Source organism: Streptopelia decaocto (assembly GCF_964273445.1).
Source record: "Streptopelia decaocto genome assembly, chromosome: 10".
In the NCBI taxonomy this organism is placed as follows: domain Eukaryota; kingdom Metazoa; phylum Chordata; class Aves; order Columbiformes; family Columbidae; genus Streptopelia; species Streptopelia decaocto.
Window position 1 is genome coordinate 19,424,126 of NC_138665.1, and position 16,513 is coordinate 19,440,638.

At 49.6% G+C, this 16,513-nt stretch overlaps 1 protein-coding gene across 4 annotated transcripts in view; it reads right to left on the minus strand.

Annotated features, from left to right (window-relative positions):
• Nucleotides 1-11,736: 11,736 nt before the first annotated feature.
• Nucleotides 11,737-16,513, minus strand: part of AMOT (angiomotin) — a 62,043-nt gene continuing 57,266 nt past the window's right edge. For all 4 annotated transcript variants that reach the window (XM_082062244.1, XM_082062246.1, XM_082062243.1 and 1 more), the window contains one exon: nucleotides 11,737-15,811. In XM_082062244.1, coding sequence (XP_081918370.1) covers nucleotides 15,711-15,811 — 101 coding nt within the window. In that variant the 3' untranslated portion in view covers nucleotides 11,737-15,710. The remainder of the gene's footprint in view (nucleotides 15,812-16,513) is intronic.

Sequence of the window (16,513 nt, forward strand, 5' to 3'; positions counted from 1 at the left end):
AATATTTTGGAATAACATTTTGGGAGCAGCTGCAGGGGAAGCTTTGGGGCCTCACCAAGTGATGGCAGTGGGAAGTTCCTTGCAGCGCTGCCGTCCGTCCTCCCGCCAACAGCACGGGGAGCTGCGGCTGCAGACGCAAGGGCAAGAGCCGAGCAGCGCCCAGCGCCGCTGCCTTTGCATCTGGCTTCTGCTACGAAGGAAGTAATTAACAGGAATAATCACACAAGAGCAGCAGCACGCTTGGGAATTGAGCAAGTTTTATCAACCCCAGCGTGCTGGGCAGGGGTTTGTGTGTCTTGACCGCGAGCAGTAACAGCAAAAAGCAGATGGATGCAAAAATAGCTCTGTTAAAAGGAGAGACCGAGGCTCCAGGCAGAGCTTGGGGAGTTTCCCTCCACAACAGACACAGGGCTGATTTTTCAGAAGAGATTAAATAATTCAGTGGTGGCCTGGCAGGGAAGCAGCGCTGTAATTTTCTAAATCTTTCCTCTTGCAGAGCAGTGATAAACTACCCCGGTTGCTGGTGTGGGGAAAAGATCAAAGCACGAAGAGCAAGACAAGGCAGATGAAAAGTTCCCCTGTGGAATAGCTGGCTGTCCCCATCACTGTGACCCCAAAAAGAGCGGGGCCAGCCCTGGCACCCGGTACCTGTTGTCCCGTTTGCTCCCCGGCACAGCGGCAGCTCCCTCTGCACTGACCCTGCTGTGCAGTCACAAAGCTCATCTGGTGCCACCTGCCACATCCACGACGGAGCTGAAAAATCCTTATAAAATGAAATGAAAGCACTGAAAGCCGTCCTGGGAGCCTGCAGGAGGGGGGCAGGCTCCCCTGCTTCTTGCTGACAGCCACACTGACAGGTGGACACGGTCCCCACCTGCCACCCACAGGGGACAACATCAGGTGCCAGCAGTGGGACCGGGTTCCTGCGTGGGGACACGGAGCCGTTGAGGACAGGCAGGGAGCAGCAGCCGCTCTGACTCACCAGCCTTGCTCAGGAGACTTGCAGATGGATGTAAAAAGCACTTAAGTTTTAATTTTTTATGGTGTCTGACAGTTTGTTTTTTAATTAAAGCTGCGCTCGAGCGGGAAGGGCTGGAGCTGTTGTTTCTACGGCTGCTCTGCCCCGATGGATGCTCATGGTTGTGTTTCACCCACCAAGTTCAGCAAGAGGAGCGTGATGGTCTCTGGGGGCACAGCCCTTTCCTATTGATTTTAATGAAATTGCTCAGAATGATGTCTGTACTAACTCAATTTTCTAAGAAAAAAAATAAGTAAAAAAATTCCTCCGGGCTCCAACGCCTCCAAGATACCAGATATGACAAGTCATTAAAACTCATCTTTTACACTTACAAATGACGTGGCACGTGGCGTATCCCTGGAATGGCCTTTCTATCGCTTCTGTGCCCAAATAGGATGAAAAGCCAGGCCAGGGCACAGCAGCAGCTGCAGCCACAGGTGACACGTGTGACCGAATCTGAGCGGTGAGTTGTGCGGCTGCCCTAAGCACAGCGGAGCCTGGGCGGGGGGACCCTCCAGCCCCTCCGCTCCAGACCAAACCAGCACTACCAGGGAAACTCCTGATCCAGAGGTGCCGGTCGGATCCAGCAGAGCCAACCCAACCTGTTTCTGGAAAACACACTGAAAAGTTCCAGGTTTGGATGGATGGACGGACACGTCGCGGTGGTGACTGCTGAACTGGTCCCTCCTTGCTTTGCTTGTCACAAGGGCCCTGCTCCCCGCCACTCGCTAAAACCAGGCATTAAAGCAGACGTAATTACATCAGCAAATGGCTCCCAGGAAATAGCTCCTCTTTTATGGAAGTGACCTCATTAGGCATCGTTAAATTGGGCAGTAACGGAGACATCTGGTGTCTCTGACATCCCTGCACCGCCAAGGGGTGGGACGCGAGCCCGTCCGTGCTGTGGTTCCCAGGGCTCAGCCGTGGGTTGTTTTTCTGTCCCTGCGGTCGGATCTCAACACGCGTGGCCACGTCTGTGCTGACAGAGGCAGAAGCGCCCAGTGTGGCACAGGGAGGTCTGTGCCAGGAAATACAGGAGCAGCCCCTGGGCCAGGAGGCAGCGAGGCCCACGCACCCCGCAGCTTCAACAGGGGCTTTCACGAAGGGAAGACGGAAAAGCACAGATGAAAGTCTGAAGGAGTCACAGCTGCCTGGGCTGAAAACACATCTAAATCAATAACCAGGCAGCACAGCATAAATAGAGATAATTAATTACCTCTTACTGCATTATTTATTATTCCAGTGATTTGACATTTTCTATAATGGTTCATAAAGTTCTATTTGCTCCCTTCTGCAACCCATCATCCTTGGTGCCGAGTGAACTGGGCAACTGTCTCACCAGGGAAAACCAGTCCTCCAAAGATGCTGGGAAAGATCTTTGGTGCCCAGCACACCAGCAGGTCATCCTGTCTCTGACCCAGAGCGAATGAGCAGGACCCCCCCACCTTTTTTTTTTGGGAGGGGGGAAGGGGGTGGTAATTAGCAGTTGTGCCCAGCTGTGCTGGGTGACACATACTGGGCTGCTCTGGCTGCTTCCCAGCATGATTTCTACATGCTACACCTTCCCCTGCAAATGGTTCTCAGGGGCTGAAAAGAGTGGGGCAACCTGGGGGGGGCAGAAAGAGCCCAGACACCTTCCTTGAAAAGTCTGAACCCATATTTGTAAAAAAGTTGTTACCTGGGAAGCTGGAGGTGGGGGCAGCTGGGGCTGCAGACCAGTGGAGCCTTGTCCTTAGCTGGAGGTGGGATGCAGTAATCAAAGGTCTTCATCTGGAAACTCGCTGCTGGCTCCTGCAGCAGCTCAGTAACCTGCAGCCAGCAGAGATGGAAATTAGGAAGCAAAAGTGCCTGTGCATAAGTGAGAGCACACACAAACAGAGCTGGAAGGTGACTCTTGCTCTTCCCCACCTCCCATCACTGAGGCTGAAATAACCCGTGATTGTATTTTATCAGAGAAAACTGGCAATATTTGCCATATGATGTGCCTGGCAGCTGCCGGGAGCGCTCCCCTGGGCTAAAGCTCTCTCCTTTCTTAACACATCAAACGCAATTTACTGCGTCCATCAGCAGGGACGGGCAGGGACAGCGGTGTGGAATGTTGTGCCGCAGTGAACACTCTGACCAGCCCCAAGGGAGGCCGATATTTGCTGTTTCCCGCCAGGAGGCTGCTCCAGTCTCACCTGCCCACATCAGGACCCAGCTGGGAATAAAATGGGCAATATAATCATTCTTTTTCTCCAGGTACATTGGGCCCCTGCAGGACACAGACACCGGCAGGACTGAACATCGTCCCGTATGGCTGGAGCATCGGGGGCTTTTGTCCCGCTGTCACAAAATAAATTGATGCATTTTGGGGTGTTGCATCTTGGCAACCTAAGAGGTTTTTTGGTGCATCTTTGCACTCTGCCATCTCTTGGACTGGGGGGAGTGAGGGGAATAGGGAGACTGGGAGGGACTGGGGACACTGGGGGGCACTCTCCGGTTTGCCCTCCTGCTTCTTGCTCCCCAAGCCCAAGGCAGGAGCCGTGTCCCCAGGATGGCTGCTCCGGTCCGGCGGTGGGGAGGTGCTGTACCCCCCCATGGTGAAGTAGCAGGCGGCAACACAAAAAGGGTGCTGAGAAATACCACCACGCTCAAAGCGCTATTTCTTCCCAAGCAGCTGGATAGGGCTCAGCCTTCCCAGGGCTGTCAGCAGCCCGGATGAGGCGCAGAGCTGCCAGCGATTGCCATCTAGAGGCTTCGGAGAAATGAGTGGCCTCAACACAGCAGCCGGCTGGGGTGACACGGGTGGCTCCCTGCAAGGCTGCAGGTGGCCGTGACGCCCCACGAACCCCACCCCGAGCTGCTGTTCTCCCGCTCCGAGCAGCGCGGCACAGCAGAGGCGCTGGCTTGAGGCTGCACCAGGTCGGACAGGGAAAGGACGGAGCGAATCCTGCTGGATTTGGGAGCCCCCATGGGGGGCCCGAAGTGCTGCAGGGAAAAGAGACACGAGCCTGGGTGATGCAGCCGTGTGCCCAGTAGCAGGGATGCTTTTGCGCCTGCTCCCGAGCCGTGGCCGGATAGTGCAGGTTAACATCTCTGCCCAGGCCTGGCTTGTGAGATGGCAAAGTGCAAAGATGCTCCAAAAGAAGATCAGGTTGCCGAGATGCAACACCCCAAAATGCATCATTTTAGTATTGCATGACTTGTAAGACTTTTGTGACGCTGGCACAAACCTGCATCCGTCCTCCTGCCGTCTGTCTTGCTGCCCGTGCCCAGGTTTTGATGTGCTCAGTGAGAGAAGGGTGCAAGGTTTTGATTTTGTTTGTTTGGTTGGTTGGTTTTATAAGTTAATTGCATTTTAGATTTCCCTGCTTCTTGGTCTTCCAATAGAGCCCCAGCTGCTCTCCTGGGGCAGCATCATGTTTCATGACTTTTTCAGACCAATGTGTTGCATCTAGGTGTAACCCAACAAGGCACCAATCGTTTTCAGCAGCACAAATGAATTTAAGAAGTGTCTCAGCAAGTTTTTGAAACCATGGCTGCCTTGTCCCAACTGCAGCCCCCTGGGCTGCATTTCCTTGTCGATCTGTTTATGGCCTGTGCTGAGGGCACTGCCCGTCACCAGTGCCGGGATCCAGCCCACGGCACAGAGTGGACACTCGCAGTGCTATTTGGGTGATAAATGAGACATGCCTCTCATCCAGTGTGTTTATGACACATGAGATGCTAATCTTTTAAAGACTTTTTTAAAGTCTATGAAAGTCAACAGTCAGTTCCTTTGTGTTTCTTGCTGCAGGTTGTGCCGAGCTGCAGGTAGAAATACCCTTGCAAGCCCAAATGCTGCTGCTAAACTTCAGTGTTTTGCTTGAGCTTCTTTGAAATCAATGGTGCTTTCCAAGATGCCAACGGTCAGCTCCAGTGGCCACTGCCTCGGAGCAGCCACGTCCTCGCTTGGCGGGCACTTACTTACCCAGGGCCACCAACAGCTGCGGTCAAGGTGAAGTTCGTGTTGCTGCTGCGTCCGTCGAGAGGGACACGGGGACCCGGCCCAGGGCGGGTGAAGCAGAAGCGCCAGCACAAAGTGGGGTGCGGGAGCGGGGCCTGTGGCTTGGGGAGGAAACCCAAGACAGAAACCTGAAAAATGGGGAAATTTGGCATTTTTTATAAGTAGAGCAAAACCAGAGGAAAGGGGAGGGGGGGGTTCTGAGGGGGAGCAGAAGTGACGCGAAGCCAGAGGAACACCTAAGTATGAGACAAATACCAACAGGAGATAAGCCAGCCCCTGGTAGCGGTGCTCTGAATCAGCCACAAATGCCTTGTTCTGGAAGCGTAGCCACTTTGTCTATCACCTGTCGCCAGGCAGGAGATTTCATTCTAAAGAACGCTTTGCTTTTGTTTTCGGAAAATGTGCTGGGCAGGACCCCCCGGCCGTGCTGCCCCCCCCGCCCCTCCCAGGGCCACCTACACACCAGCCCCAGCAGGGCACAAGGACTTTGCGGGGACATCTCTGCTCCCGGGGGGCGCCGCCCCACAGACCTTGGGAAACCTCACTGGAGCAGCCTCAGCTCTCCAGTGACATTTGGCATTAGACTTAAAACCCACTGCAATTTAAAAAATAAAGACGATTTAGGCACAGCTCTGCACCTCGAAGATAAACAGTGCTTGCTTCCCCAGTGGAAAAGGAAAAAAAAAGAGCTGAGAGGTTGAATTTAGCTGTGGAAGCTGCTCAAAGCCTTTGTTGGGGTTTATTTACCTTCAGTGCTGTGATAACTGCGACGGCCCACTCGAAACAAAGACCAACAACACACACATGGAGACAAAGCGCCAGTGAAATGTTTAACATTAACCCAGAATGAAACTTGTCTGGAATCCGTCCCCAGCCTCCCCAAACATATGGTTTCATTTCTCCACTCCTTCACATTTAAAGAGAACACGGCTGGGCAGGCGCAGCCGGACTCTCCAGCCACGTGTCCCCAGCGCCACGGCTCCGGGGCCCTTGGGGTGACCTGTCCCAGCTCGGTCTGCTTTGGACACCGGAAAATGTGCTTTTTCACTGATCCAACGACTGAAAGCTGCCTAATGCCCATCCACACACCTGGCCTGCAAAGGAGGGCGCCGGGCTGAGCAGCACGTGGTGCTGGTGCAAGGAGGAGCAGGCAGAGCATCACCTTGCTGGCAGCGGGAACCCCTGCTTTATAATGGTAAAGAATAAGTACATACATTGGCCTCGAAGCCTTTCCCTGCACGTGCGAAGTACGGTCGGTTCAAGTCTGATTTGCTCAGTCCCTCCATAAAGTGCTTTTATTCCATCCACGCCTGCGGTGCCTTTTTTCAAGACTCAGCAGCAGAATTTGAGGGTTAAGCCACCAAACCGCTGGGCACAAGAGGAGGCGGCACAGCTGCTTGTGCTCACTACACCGGGCATCTGAAAGAAAACACACATTTAGGTTTCATTATCTTAATAGGCTGTGGGATGGGTACATTTGGGTTGCAGGTTTGTCACTGCAGGGTGCCAGTCGGCAGCGTTCATTCATTCGGGGCTGGACGTGGGGAGACACGACCCACTGTTTCTGCACAAGAAACCTACAGCTATTTTCACTCTCCAGGTTAAACCTGAGTCTCACCTGTAACGCACGGCCAGGCCAGCTGTTGCATCTTTAATTTGTGTTGTTTACTTAGCTTTAACCTGCTCGGTTTCCACTCCTGGGTAATTTGCAGTTGGCACTAATGCAATGATGTTGCAATTATTATTTCCTTCTAGAGTTAGGATGCAAACATTTTCACGAGGTTCTCAAATTCCTGCAAACACGCTGGCGTCAACGTGTAGAAGGAGCTGGACAAGCTGCTATGGAGGATGTTGAAAGGGTTGCCACCAACTTTTCGTGTCTGTCCCACCACCCCGGGCTCTGTGGGTGCTCACCCTTCATCTTAACCCTGAGCTCGCTGTGCTGCCAGAGTCAGAGACAGGGATTGGTGAATATACCTATTCTATTCTATTCTATTCTATTCTATTCTATTCTATTCTATTCTATTCTATTCTATTCTATTCTATTCTATTCTATTCTATTCTATTCTATTCTATTCTATTCTATTCTATTCTATTCCATTCCATTCCATTCCATTCCATTCCATTCCATTCCATTCCATTCCATTCTTATTTTCTTTTGGCTCTTTGCCCTGAAGCACCCCAAGAGATCACCCATCCCAGCACCAGGGTGCATCGGGCTGTAGCGTCTGCTGTGGATGCTGGTACCGGTATGTGAGGAAGGGGCTGGAGCTGAGGGTCTCCTCTGCTGCTGAGAGACGTGCTGAGGGTTATCAAATCCAGGAGAAACCCTCTCTCCAAGGCAGGATGGGGAGATCCCTCACTTCAGCATCCTGCAAGCCGCTGTGCTTCACCCCGATCACTGAAAGGCGCCTTTCCCCTGCACCAGGGCAATCACTCACTGTCTAAACCCACTTCACCCTCTGCAGGTAGAGCCAGAACAACCTCACGAAGCAACAAAGCCGGACAGGAAAATTCGTCCCAGCCTGACCTGGACCAAACCAGCAGCGCCCTGGCCTGGGTCTGTCCGATGGAGCTCAGGGCACCTCTCTGTGCCCGCCTTGGGACACGCGCCAAAGCCACCCGAAGGCAAGCGGCCCGAGTCCTGGCAAACCGCAGCTCCTGCTGCGCTTACCCCAATTTTTAACCCTCTGTGGCCCAGTTATCCACAGCGCAGACTTAGAAGAAATAAGATCTGTCTAGAGAGAAGGGCTGGAAGACTTAATTAGGTGCCTGCTGGCACGTAGCAATTACTGCTGTATGGTATGCCCCAATTATGGTACTATTAACTTTAGTTCTCTGGAAATTCAGTGATTAATAATACTAATAATTCTACTGACCTCAAAGTAATTGCAGAACATTAAAGGAGAAAACTGTTTCTAATTAAGCAATTCCCAGTCCTTCTGTTTTCTCTTTTTCCAGGCCCCCGGTGCCCTCCCAGCTGTCCCTGGTGGGGCAGACGGGACCTGCGGGGGGGCAGCAAATGCTCTTCCAACCCCACCCAAGAAGAGCCATTCCTGAGACTGTTCAGCATTAAAATAAAAACTCAAGCTTGTGCAAACCCTGATCCTGCTCTCTGTAAATGACCTGTGATGGGAGGTTTTGTTTCGCTGCCTGATTAACCCCCCTGGAAGGAGACCCGGCAGCCTCCCCCACCCCCAAATGCGGTGCTGCAGGTTGGAAAGCAGCGGAGATGCTTGACCACCAGCTCCCTCCCGCTTGCTCAGCGCTGTGGTCTTCGCATCAATTTGGGAGTTAATCACAGAGCAGAATCACAAGGGTAAGTATTTCCCTCTAGGAAAGCTCTGGATGATGAAAGGGTCTGGGCTGCTCGCAGCTCTGTGTGGGGAAGGCAAGGGGATGGGAATGAGCTGAATGAAGATGAAAGCTTATCTGGAAAAACAAACCCATCAACTGACCTACCACATTTCCACAGGCTCTCTTTCCCGGAGCAGGAGGTCTGGAGGGACGCGCTCCCGGAGCAGATGCCAGACACAGCGGTGGCGCAGCCCTCGCCAGAGGTTGCCCCTTTGATGCTCGTTGGCTCCAGGAAGAAAACGCTTGTGGTTTGTTCTCCCTGGTCTGCAGGCGGCTGTGGGGCCGGGGCTGGGCTGGCCAGGCGGGCAGCGAGCACAGCGCAGCTCAGGAGCTGAAGCGTTCCCCTCCCCAACTGGGACCAGCTTCTCCCCGCGGGGCGGCCACACAAAACCCAAACCCCTTCAAACAAAGGGAACAAAAATCCTGTGGTGTTTGGAGGTGAAGAAAGGGCTGGGTCCCCCAGGGCTGGGTCCGTGGAGCGTCGCTGCCAGCTGGCCGGGCGCTGCTCAGCCCTGGGCAGCCCCAGCGCGCGGCTTCTTCCCGCCAACCTCCGAAAACGGCGATTTAATAAAAATCGATGCCAGCTTTCGTGATCTGAATGCGATGCCGTCCAACATGAGAACCAAATGGAAGCAGTCCAGCCCCAGTCTGCACCGGGCGCCTGAAGCGGAGCAAAAAAGCAGCCGAAGTGCATCTTGTTAACACTGAAACCTACTGAGGGCAACGGCCGCGTGCTGCGGATCCCCTGGCCCGGGGCACCGCGGCTCAGCCGGGATGGAGCCAGGTCGCGTTCAGCGACAACAGCAAACCCCTCTCCCGTCCTCTCGTGCTTTGGCCCGTCAGCAAGGGAAAAGCAACCAAACCACCCCCTAAACGCCGAAGTACAGAACTGAAATGCTGCAGACTGGGTGTTGCCTTATTTCCTAGTTCTAAAATGCAGCAACAGAAAACAGAAAGGTAGACAAATAAAGACGTTGCAAACTGATCATTTGTGTTTAAAAATGAGCAGGAAGGGAAGAAAAATTTCATCTGGTACAATGAGGTTCTCAAAATTACCAGCTTTCATATATCGTGCGTATTTATATGTATAAGTATATATATATAAAGGCCTTATATTTTAAAGGTTAGTACCCTTCTTGGCAAAAATGAAAGTTTTCCTCTAAAGTTCACCTCCAAAATACGAAGTGAAGATTATCTCATTCAATCATGTCACCGTATCCAAATATCACTTTAAAGGCCCCTTTACGAGGCCAGTCTTTTGCTGCCATTTATATTACTCTTTCTTACAACATTCAGATAAACGTTCCAGAATATTTAAATGCTCCGATTTTGTTTGTCTTGGGGGCGGGAGGGGAGACAGAGAGCTGTCTATAGAAACATCCTGTGTCCCTATGGAATTTTGCTTTACTTCATAGGTGTTTAAAAGTGATGATAGGCAATGGTTTACAATAAATAAAACAATGCCACTGGCACACAACACGCAGGACTAAGCTACATTTGCAAGGTGCTGTGTTACCTTCGAACTCCCTTCCAGCATCCCTGGCAGCAGCAAGACTGTCGGGGAGCTGCCTGCTACTTAAGCTGCGCTTAGTAAGGCGTGGGAGCAAAGGGGCTTTTTCATTCAAAGGCTGAGCCAATTGAGAGGAAAAACAGACAAACAACAAAACAACCAACCTTTAGTCTTTTTCTCCCCTTTTAAGCCCCACATCTTGGCGCACTGAGGAACAGGAGGTGGGACTGCAGGAGATGTCTCTACCACGCACATGTCCGAGATGCATCCAGCCACCTGGGAGGAACAGCCTCTGGTAGATGCTCATGTCCAAGCGGGCTGGTCAACACCTTCCAAGGACAGCAGGGGGACACGAAAACCTTAGTTATCCCTGGGTGGCTTCTCACTGCTCTCCCTGGAGCCGCTTTCCTGGGTGCCCGGCTCCAGCCTCCTCTCTGCGGGTTCTGCCCGGCCCGTCCCGCCCTGCACATGGGCTGCTCTGTTCAACAAGGCAGCTGTTAGCAACCTTCTGTAGCTCTTTTTGTCTGGCTGGGCTTTTTCTAGTCTTGTTTCTACTCTGGCATGCCAGAGAGATTTACAGAAACAACATCAAAAGGCCTGAAAGCGTAGGGATGTATGTGCTGAACTGACCGCTGGCTGGGATTTATGACAGCGCTGGCAACCGCGGAGGCAACAACTACCTTAACATCAAAAGCCAACAGTGGAAACGCACCAACACTGAGGCCTTTCAACCAGCTCCCCAGTAATCCCTGCTCCTTCCCTCCGAGAGCACGACGAGGGAGGAAAGATAAACCAGAGGCAACAAAACGCATTGACAATATACGAACAAAAAGCACGGTGGTGTATTGGAAGCTGTGATGAAAAGACAGGACCGCAGGTCACTCACGTGCTCTCACCCTCAGATGTTGGAAAACGGTCCAGCTGTTGAAGGAGATGAGCGGCACAGCCCCCACAGCACGGGAGGGTTGTTCATCTGGGTATTAAAAAGGTGTGGAAGTGAGTGGGTTGTGTGCAGTGATGCTTAAGGGAAGAGACTGCAATGACAATTATTTTATCCTGTGAAATCTCCAGTTAGGAGTTGAGAACTTAAAGGTGGAGGCCAAGAGCGGTGAGGATGAGATAAGGTGAAGATTGGGTTTGTTTCACCATCAGTGAGGTTTTCATACTAAGAAAATTCACTGCAAAACAAGCAAATCAGTGGAAAAAAATGGAAAACACAGGATCCATTCTTTAAAAACACCCCAAATATTTTTATAGCTCACTACAAACGTAACGATAGTAATTTGCAAGATCTCTTAGTGGATATTTACACTTACTTCTTTGTTTTCTTTCCTAGAATTAAAGCTGCCGTAATCTTCAAAGACTTTAGGGTTGTTTCAACAGCTGAATTACAAAACAGCTCTGTTACAAATTGCAAAATAAACTCCACGGTTTAAGTAAAGAGGAAAAAACAATCCACGTGATTCACTTCAATATGGATTTATATAGGAAAGATCATTCTCTTGACACATTTTTAGGGTTGTGAAATACCAAACTTTTAGTATTTTAATTTATGCTTCGATGTTGTGGATCTTAAAGAGAAGCCGCTAACCAGTTGCCCATTTTGAGGCCACGACCCTGCTGGAAGGGAAATGAAGCTGAAGCCATTTGCCCCCAAGGCTCCTCCTCTACCCATGGGAAGCACAGGATGGGGGTCCTGAGCGTCCCCTCTCCTGGGGACAAACCCGGCGCCACAGAGAACCAGGGCGGCCGGTGCCCGGTACGGTTGGACAGCACAGAACCAACCACAGGGGTTCCGTTGCTTCTGAAAGCCCAAGAGATGAGGTTGTCCAAGTCAGACTCTAAACACAACTTAGAATCGGATCTTTTTGAAAAGAAATGTATTTTCTTCATAAATACAGTACAATTACATTTTACAATGTCTTTTTACTTTCTAGACATAAAAACGCTAGCTTTTAAAAAAAGAGTTCCTATACAAATACATGAAAAGAGACCCCCCTCCCCACCACGGAGCAAACCCATGGAGGACAGTGAATCCCGGACTAACCTGTTCCAGCCCCCACGGGGAGGGGACAAACGCCAAATTACCCCCGGGGTTTGCTTGTCCTGACTGCACCAAGGTTACTCTCCACCGTTTCGTAAGCAATGGAAGCAGCACATCGGCCACGGTCGCCGGGAGTCACTGTCCGGGTGTCACAGGACACAGCTGTCACCCGTCTCCCGCGCCGCTGGGCTCCTGGAGCAGGAGGCGTCCTGGGAAACGCTTCTGGCCTAAAACTCTGCAAGCCCCCTCACCCCGGCAGCCTCAACAACGAAGCAGAGCCAGTTTTCAGCCTCCCGCTCTACAAACTTGCCAACAGACACCAGACATGAAGAATTTCAGCACCTCGCTGGCCTTGGCCGCCCTTTGCGGAGCCCTGAGGAGCAGCTCGAGCCCCCAGAGCCCGGAGCGCAGCTCTGACCCCACCGGAGCTGCTGGGCAGGAGCTACTGGACGTTAATAACGGGAACAAAAGCCTCTAGACCTCAGGACGTCCCTGAGCCACCAAGGCCAGCGGAACTGCCCAAGGGAAGGACTCGTGAGTTTGGCCATTCTGTGAGCGGCGAGAGGAAAGAGGAAAAAGAACTAAACTTGATTTTCTTGTTTTGCTCTACAAAGAAGAATATGTGGCTTCCTTTATAAAAGCTACAATTCTGCTTCTAATACCCGAGTTTAAGAAAAACTCTTAGTCTAAAATTTTGGTTTGCAAAGAAGGTAATTGCGATCATTGTGTTAAAAATCAGTTTCTACTAGAAAGAAGCTCTACAGAAGGAAAAGGAACTAGGTGTGCAGTTTGTCTCCTTAAAGCAGTTTCTGTTTAGAAACAAAATAAAAATCTGTACAGAGCGACTGAAGACTATAGTACACATCCTCCTCAAAGCAAGCAGCTCTTTTACATTCACATCAGGATGGCTCTGAGGAAGCTTGAAGGAAAATACATTCCTGATGGCTCCTGGTTCATCAGCACAGGAAGATGAGCTTCAGCTTCCACGGCAAAACTTCTGGGGGTTTTGCTTTTGGAAGAAATCAAGACTACAAAGAAGGGCAAAGAACCTGACCTAACCAACGTAAAACTGCACCAACTTCCTCCAAATTTAGTTCCACGGGCACAGAACTGCTAAGGCTCCCGCAATCCCGACGGCTTGGGCTGTCAGAGCGCGCCCGGCTCCCATTTCTGGAGGAGACAGTTGCTGTATTTTATTCACAGAAAGCTACTGTGTCTTTCTTTTCTTTGTAACAATAGATGGCAGTGGCATTCGGTTTGAAAACAATGAGCTGCAAGGAGGATAAACAAATTACTTTTACCTATTCCAGCTGAACAGCTAATATCGACTGGGGAAAATCCCTTTTCTAAACCAGATTTTGCCTCTGAAGGATCCAAATTTTCCCAGATGTTTTAGAATTAACGTGACTCAAGCCCTACGTTTGCAAAACTTCTTTCCTACTGCTGAGAAGTACTTGTAGAGATGGAACAGAATTCTTCCTGACTTTAAAAGAACAGAAGAGCACTCAAACATCTCTCCCCCCTCACACAGACACTCAATGGCATGTGATCTCCTTAATGTCCGTTCTAAGCCAAACCACAGAACATAACATCGAAAATTATGCTGAAACGGCAGAAAAACGGACACCTTGAGCTAATGAGAAAAGCTTCTCCTGCATTTCCAACTGTGGAGGAGGAAATCAGATCATCCAAAGTGGGCATTACTTCCCATAACAGGGTGGAATTAAGCAGAGAGGAATAAACGTTAAGCCATCGTCAGGGCTGGGAATGAAGAGGCTGTGAACAGTTTGTCTAGAAAAGGGTGGAGAACTAATCCAGCCAGATGATTAGACCGGGCTCAGGGAAGACCTACCACGCTGTCCGGAAAGACGTCCCACGTGGCAGCGACAGCCGAAGCCTTAAACTGCAGCTCTGAAGTGCGGCGACCGGAGTTTGTGCTGCCTGTTGGAGCCGTCATGGTAAAGCCAGGCTACTTAGGCTTAGTTCATATCCTACCATATGTATTTTGCCATCTCTAACTTCTGGGGGTCTAGGAATATAGCCTGAAAAACACTAACAAGTGGCAAAACTGCTTGAAATGATGGGCAGTGTTTTCCTTGGTTTTTAAGTGATGATCAGCCAACCTGTGGCTGATTTTAGGCACTGCTGAGTCCCCTGTGCAGACAGAAGGCACCTCCGCTCGCCTCCCAGCCCGCCAGTGGGAAATCCATGTTTTATCTGTTCAAACTGATAAGGCCACTTCAATTGGACACCACATCAGCAGCGTCAGCTAAGTACAAACTGAGCACATTCACTAACTGTTTGATGATTAATTGCTGATTTTTCTTATTTCTGGGGTGAAGTGAAAATCTGGCTGCTCTAATGCTGCACAGAAAGCTGAGACCAGCCAGGTTCCCAACACGTCACCACGAGCTAATTAAATATTTTAACATTCACATTAAAAAAAGTAGTTTTTAACAGAAATTAATAGTGAAGTGTTTGAATAAAATGCAAGGACAGTAACAAAAAACCACTCAGTTACTTCTATTTGTCTTAATATCTCCCTATAGAATCTGCAACCAAAGCACTGATGCATCTGTGCTAATTCCCAAGAAACTGACAGTGAACCTGACTTCAATGTGTAACTTTCTCCTGTAAAGCCTCTGGGACTTTCCTTAAGCTGCTCTCTACACTTAGATGAAGAGAAAATATGTTTTGGAAGGAGAGAATTTGCTACCTGAAGCTTCACATAGAGCTCCTCTTTAGAGCTCTACCTCTGAGGCTTTATTATATGAAAAAGGGGCTAGTACCTCCAAGGAGCGACATAAAACGGAGAAGGGTATTTGCAACACAGAAAAATCTGCTACAGAGGAAGATCTCTGCAGATGCAGCGGATTAAGTTGTTAACACTGAAAAGCAACAGGGCTTGCCACTTGCACTGTGGTAAATTTGGAGTAGGTCCGCTAAAGCCAGTGGAATTCCAAGGGCAGAAATCCGATCTAACAGATCAGGACTGAGCCGGTAAGCTCCCCTTTTTTAATTTATGTAAAACACGAATGCAATATATTATTTACTATCCACTGTATAAATTATTGAAAAAGTACTTAAGTAGAAAAGTGTGGCAAACCTTTCAATGAAACTAAAAATGTGAAATGCGACATGAATCACCGGAGTCTTTTTTTTTTTTTTAAGAAAGAAATAACACAATTTGGGAAGTGAAAAAAGAAAAAGGAAGAAGGTTACCGAAATGGAAACCTTTCCAGCCCACGAATGCGAAATACATATCCTGAGCTCCTACATGGATGGTAAAGAGAAAGTGTAGAGAGAAATCTCCCTCGATCACAGCTCCCATTCAAAAAAGCTCCTCAAAACACCTGCATTCTGAACCCACTAAGTGATGCTCACAGCTAAGTCCCTAGTCCTGGTCTTTACAAGGCCCTTATGCCCATCTTACTGGTTCAAGCCAGACATCCAAACAACAGCTGTGAGAGTAGGAACTTCTGTTTAAGAGACTTTAAAAATACTGAAATATCAGATGTAGTGCACCTAAGTTCTCGTTTTTTTTTTTCTCCAGGCGTTACCAGATCCAGTATTTAAAAAATAAAAGGGGAAACTTTCAAAGAACAAGTGTTATGGGTTTTTTATAATTTAGAACAAATTATAAATTAACCTGTCCATACTTTTGAGACATAATATACAAGAGCAAACAGCTAAGTGTTCTTTTATTACTCAGGTACTACATTTTTTTCCCAATAAAAATGTCTTTGACAAATTTCTTGCTACTGTATCCCAGCTCAGATCCCGGCACGGCTTTTCAGATGAGGTATTCGACCATCTCTCCATCGGGGAGGTCCTGGCCCACGCTCTGAACAGGGGCTTTTCTTTCCAGAGTGCTGGAGTGGAAGAGCGGCCCATCTGCGTCATGAGGAAAAACAAGAGACAGACAACCAAAGCTGTAACTTCAATGAGGTTAGAAAAATCACATTAACACTTTAAAGATAATCTTCTACCATTGGTCAAAAGACAGCTAACAACTCCTTATTTCTTTTTAAAAAAATGCAACTCTTTGTGTATGTAGCCAGACAAATAAAGATATTTTATCCAGCTCCCTTTGGATATCTCCCATTGATACACAACGGTATTCAAAACTGGAGTGACTGCATTTAAACCCACGTAGTCAGTGTAGACTTTCACTACAAAAACCTGCTCCCCCGTCTCCTCCGATACCCATTAAATAGCATAGCATGGGGCAAGATGCACAGCATACCAGCCAAATACTCTTCCATAAAGAACAACGTAATTGTAATGCATCTGTAAGTAGAAGAGGCAAGGTTGTGTAATCTGCATTGATTTGGCAGAGTGGGCTGGAAAATGAGCAGCTGCTGCCAGCTCGGAACTCTATGGGAAGCAAATTCAGCTCCTGCGACAGTCACTGTCAACTGGATCTACTTAAGCCAGCGCTGAAGCTGGGCCCACGACCGAGACAGTACAGCTTTATCCTGGTAGCTCCCGTTCCTTCTTCTCCTTCCCCCTTACCTGAGTCCATTTTGCTTTGAATACCCACTAAAATGCAACGGCTGGTTTCTACAGCCCGTGTTCACCCTGTAAGCTACTCAC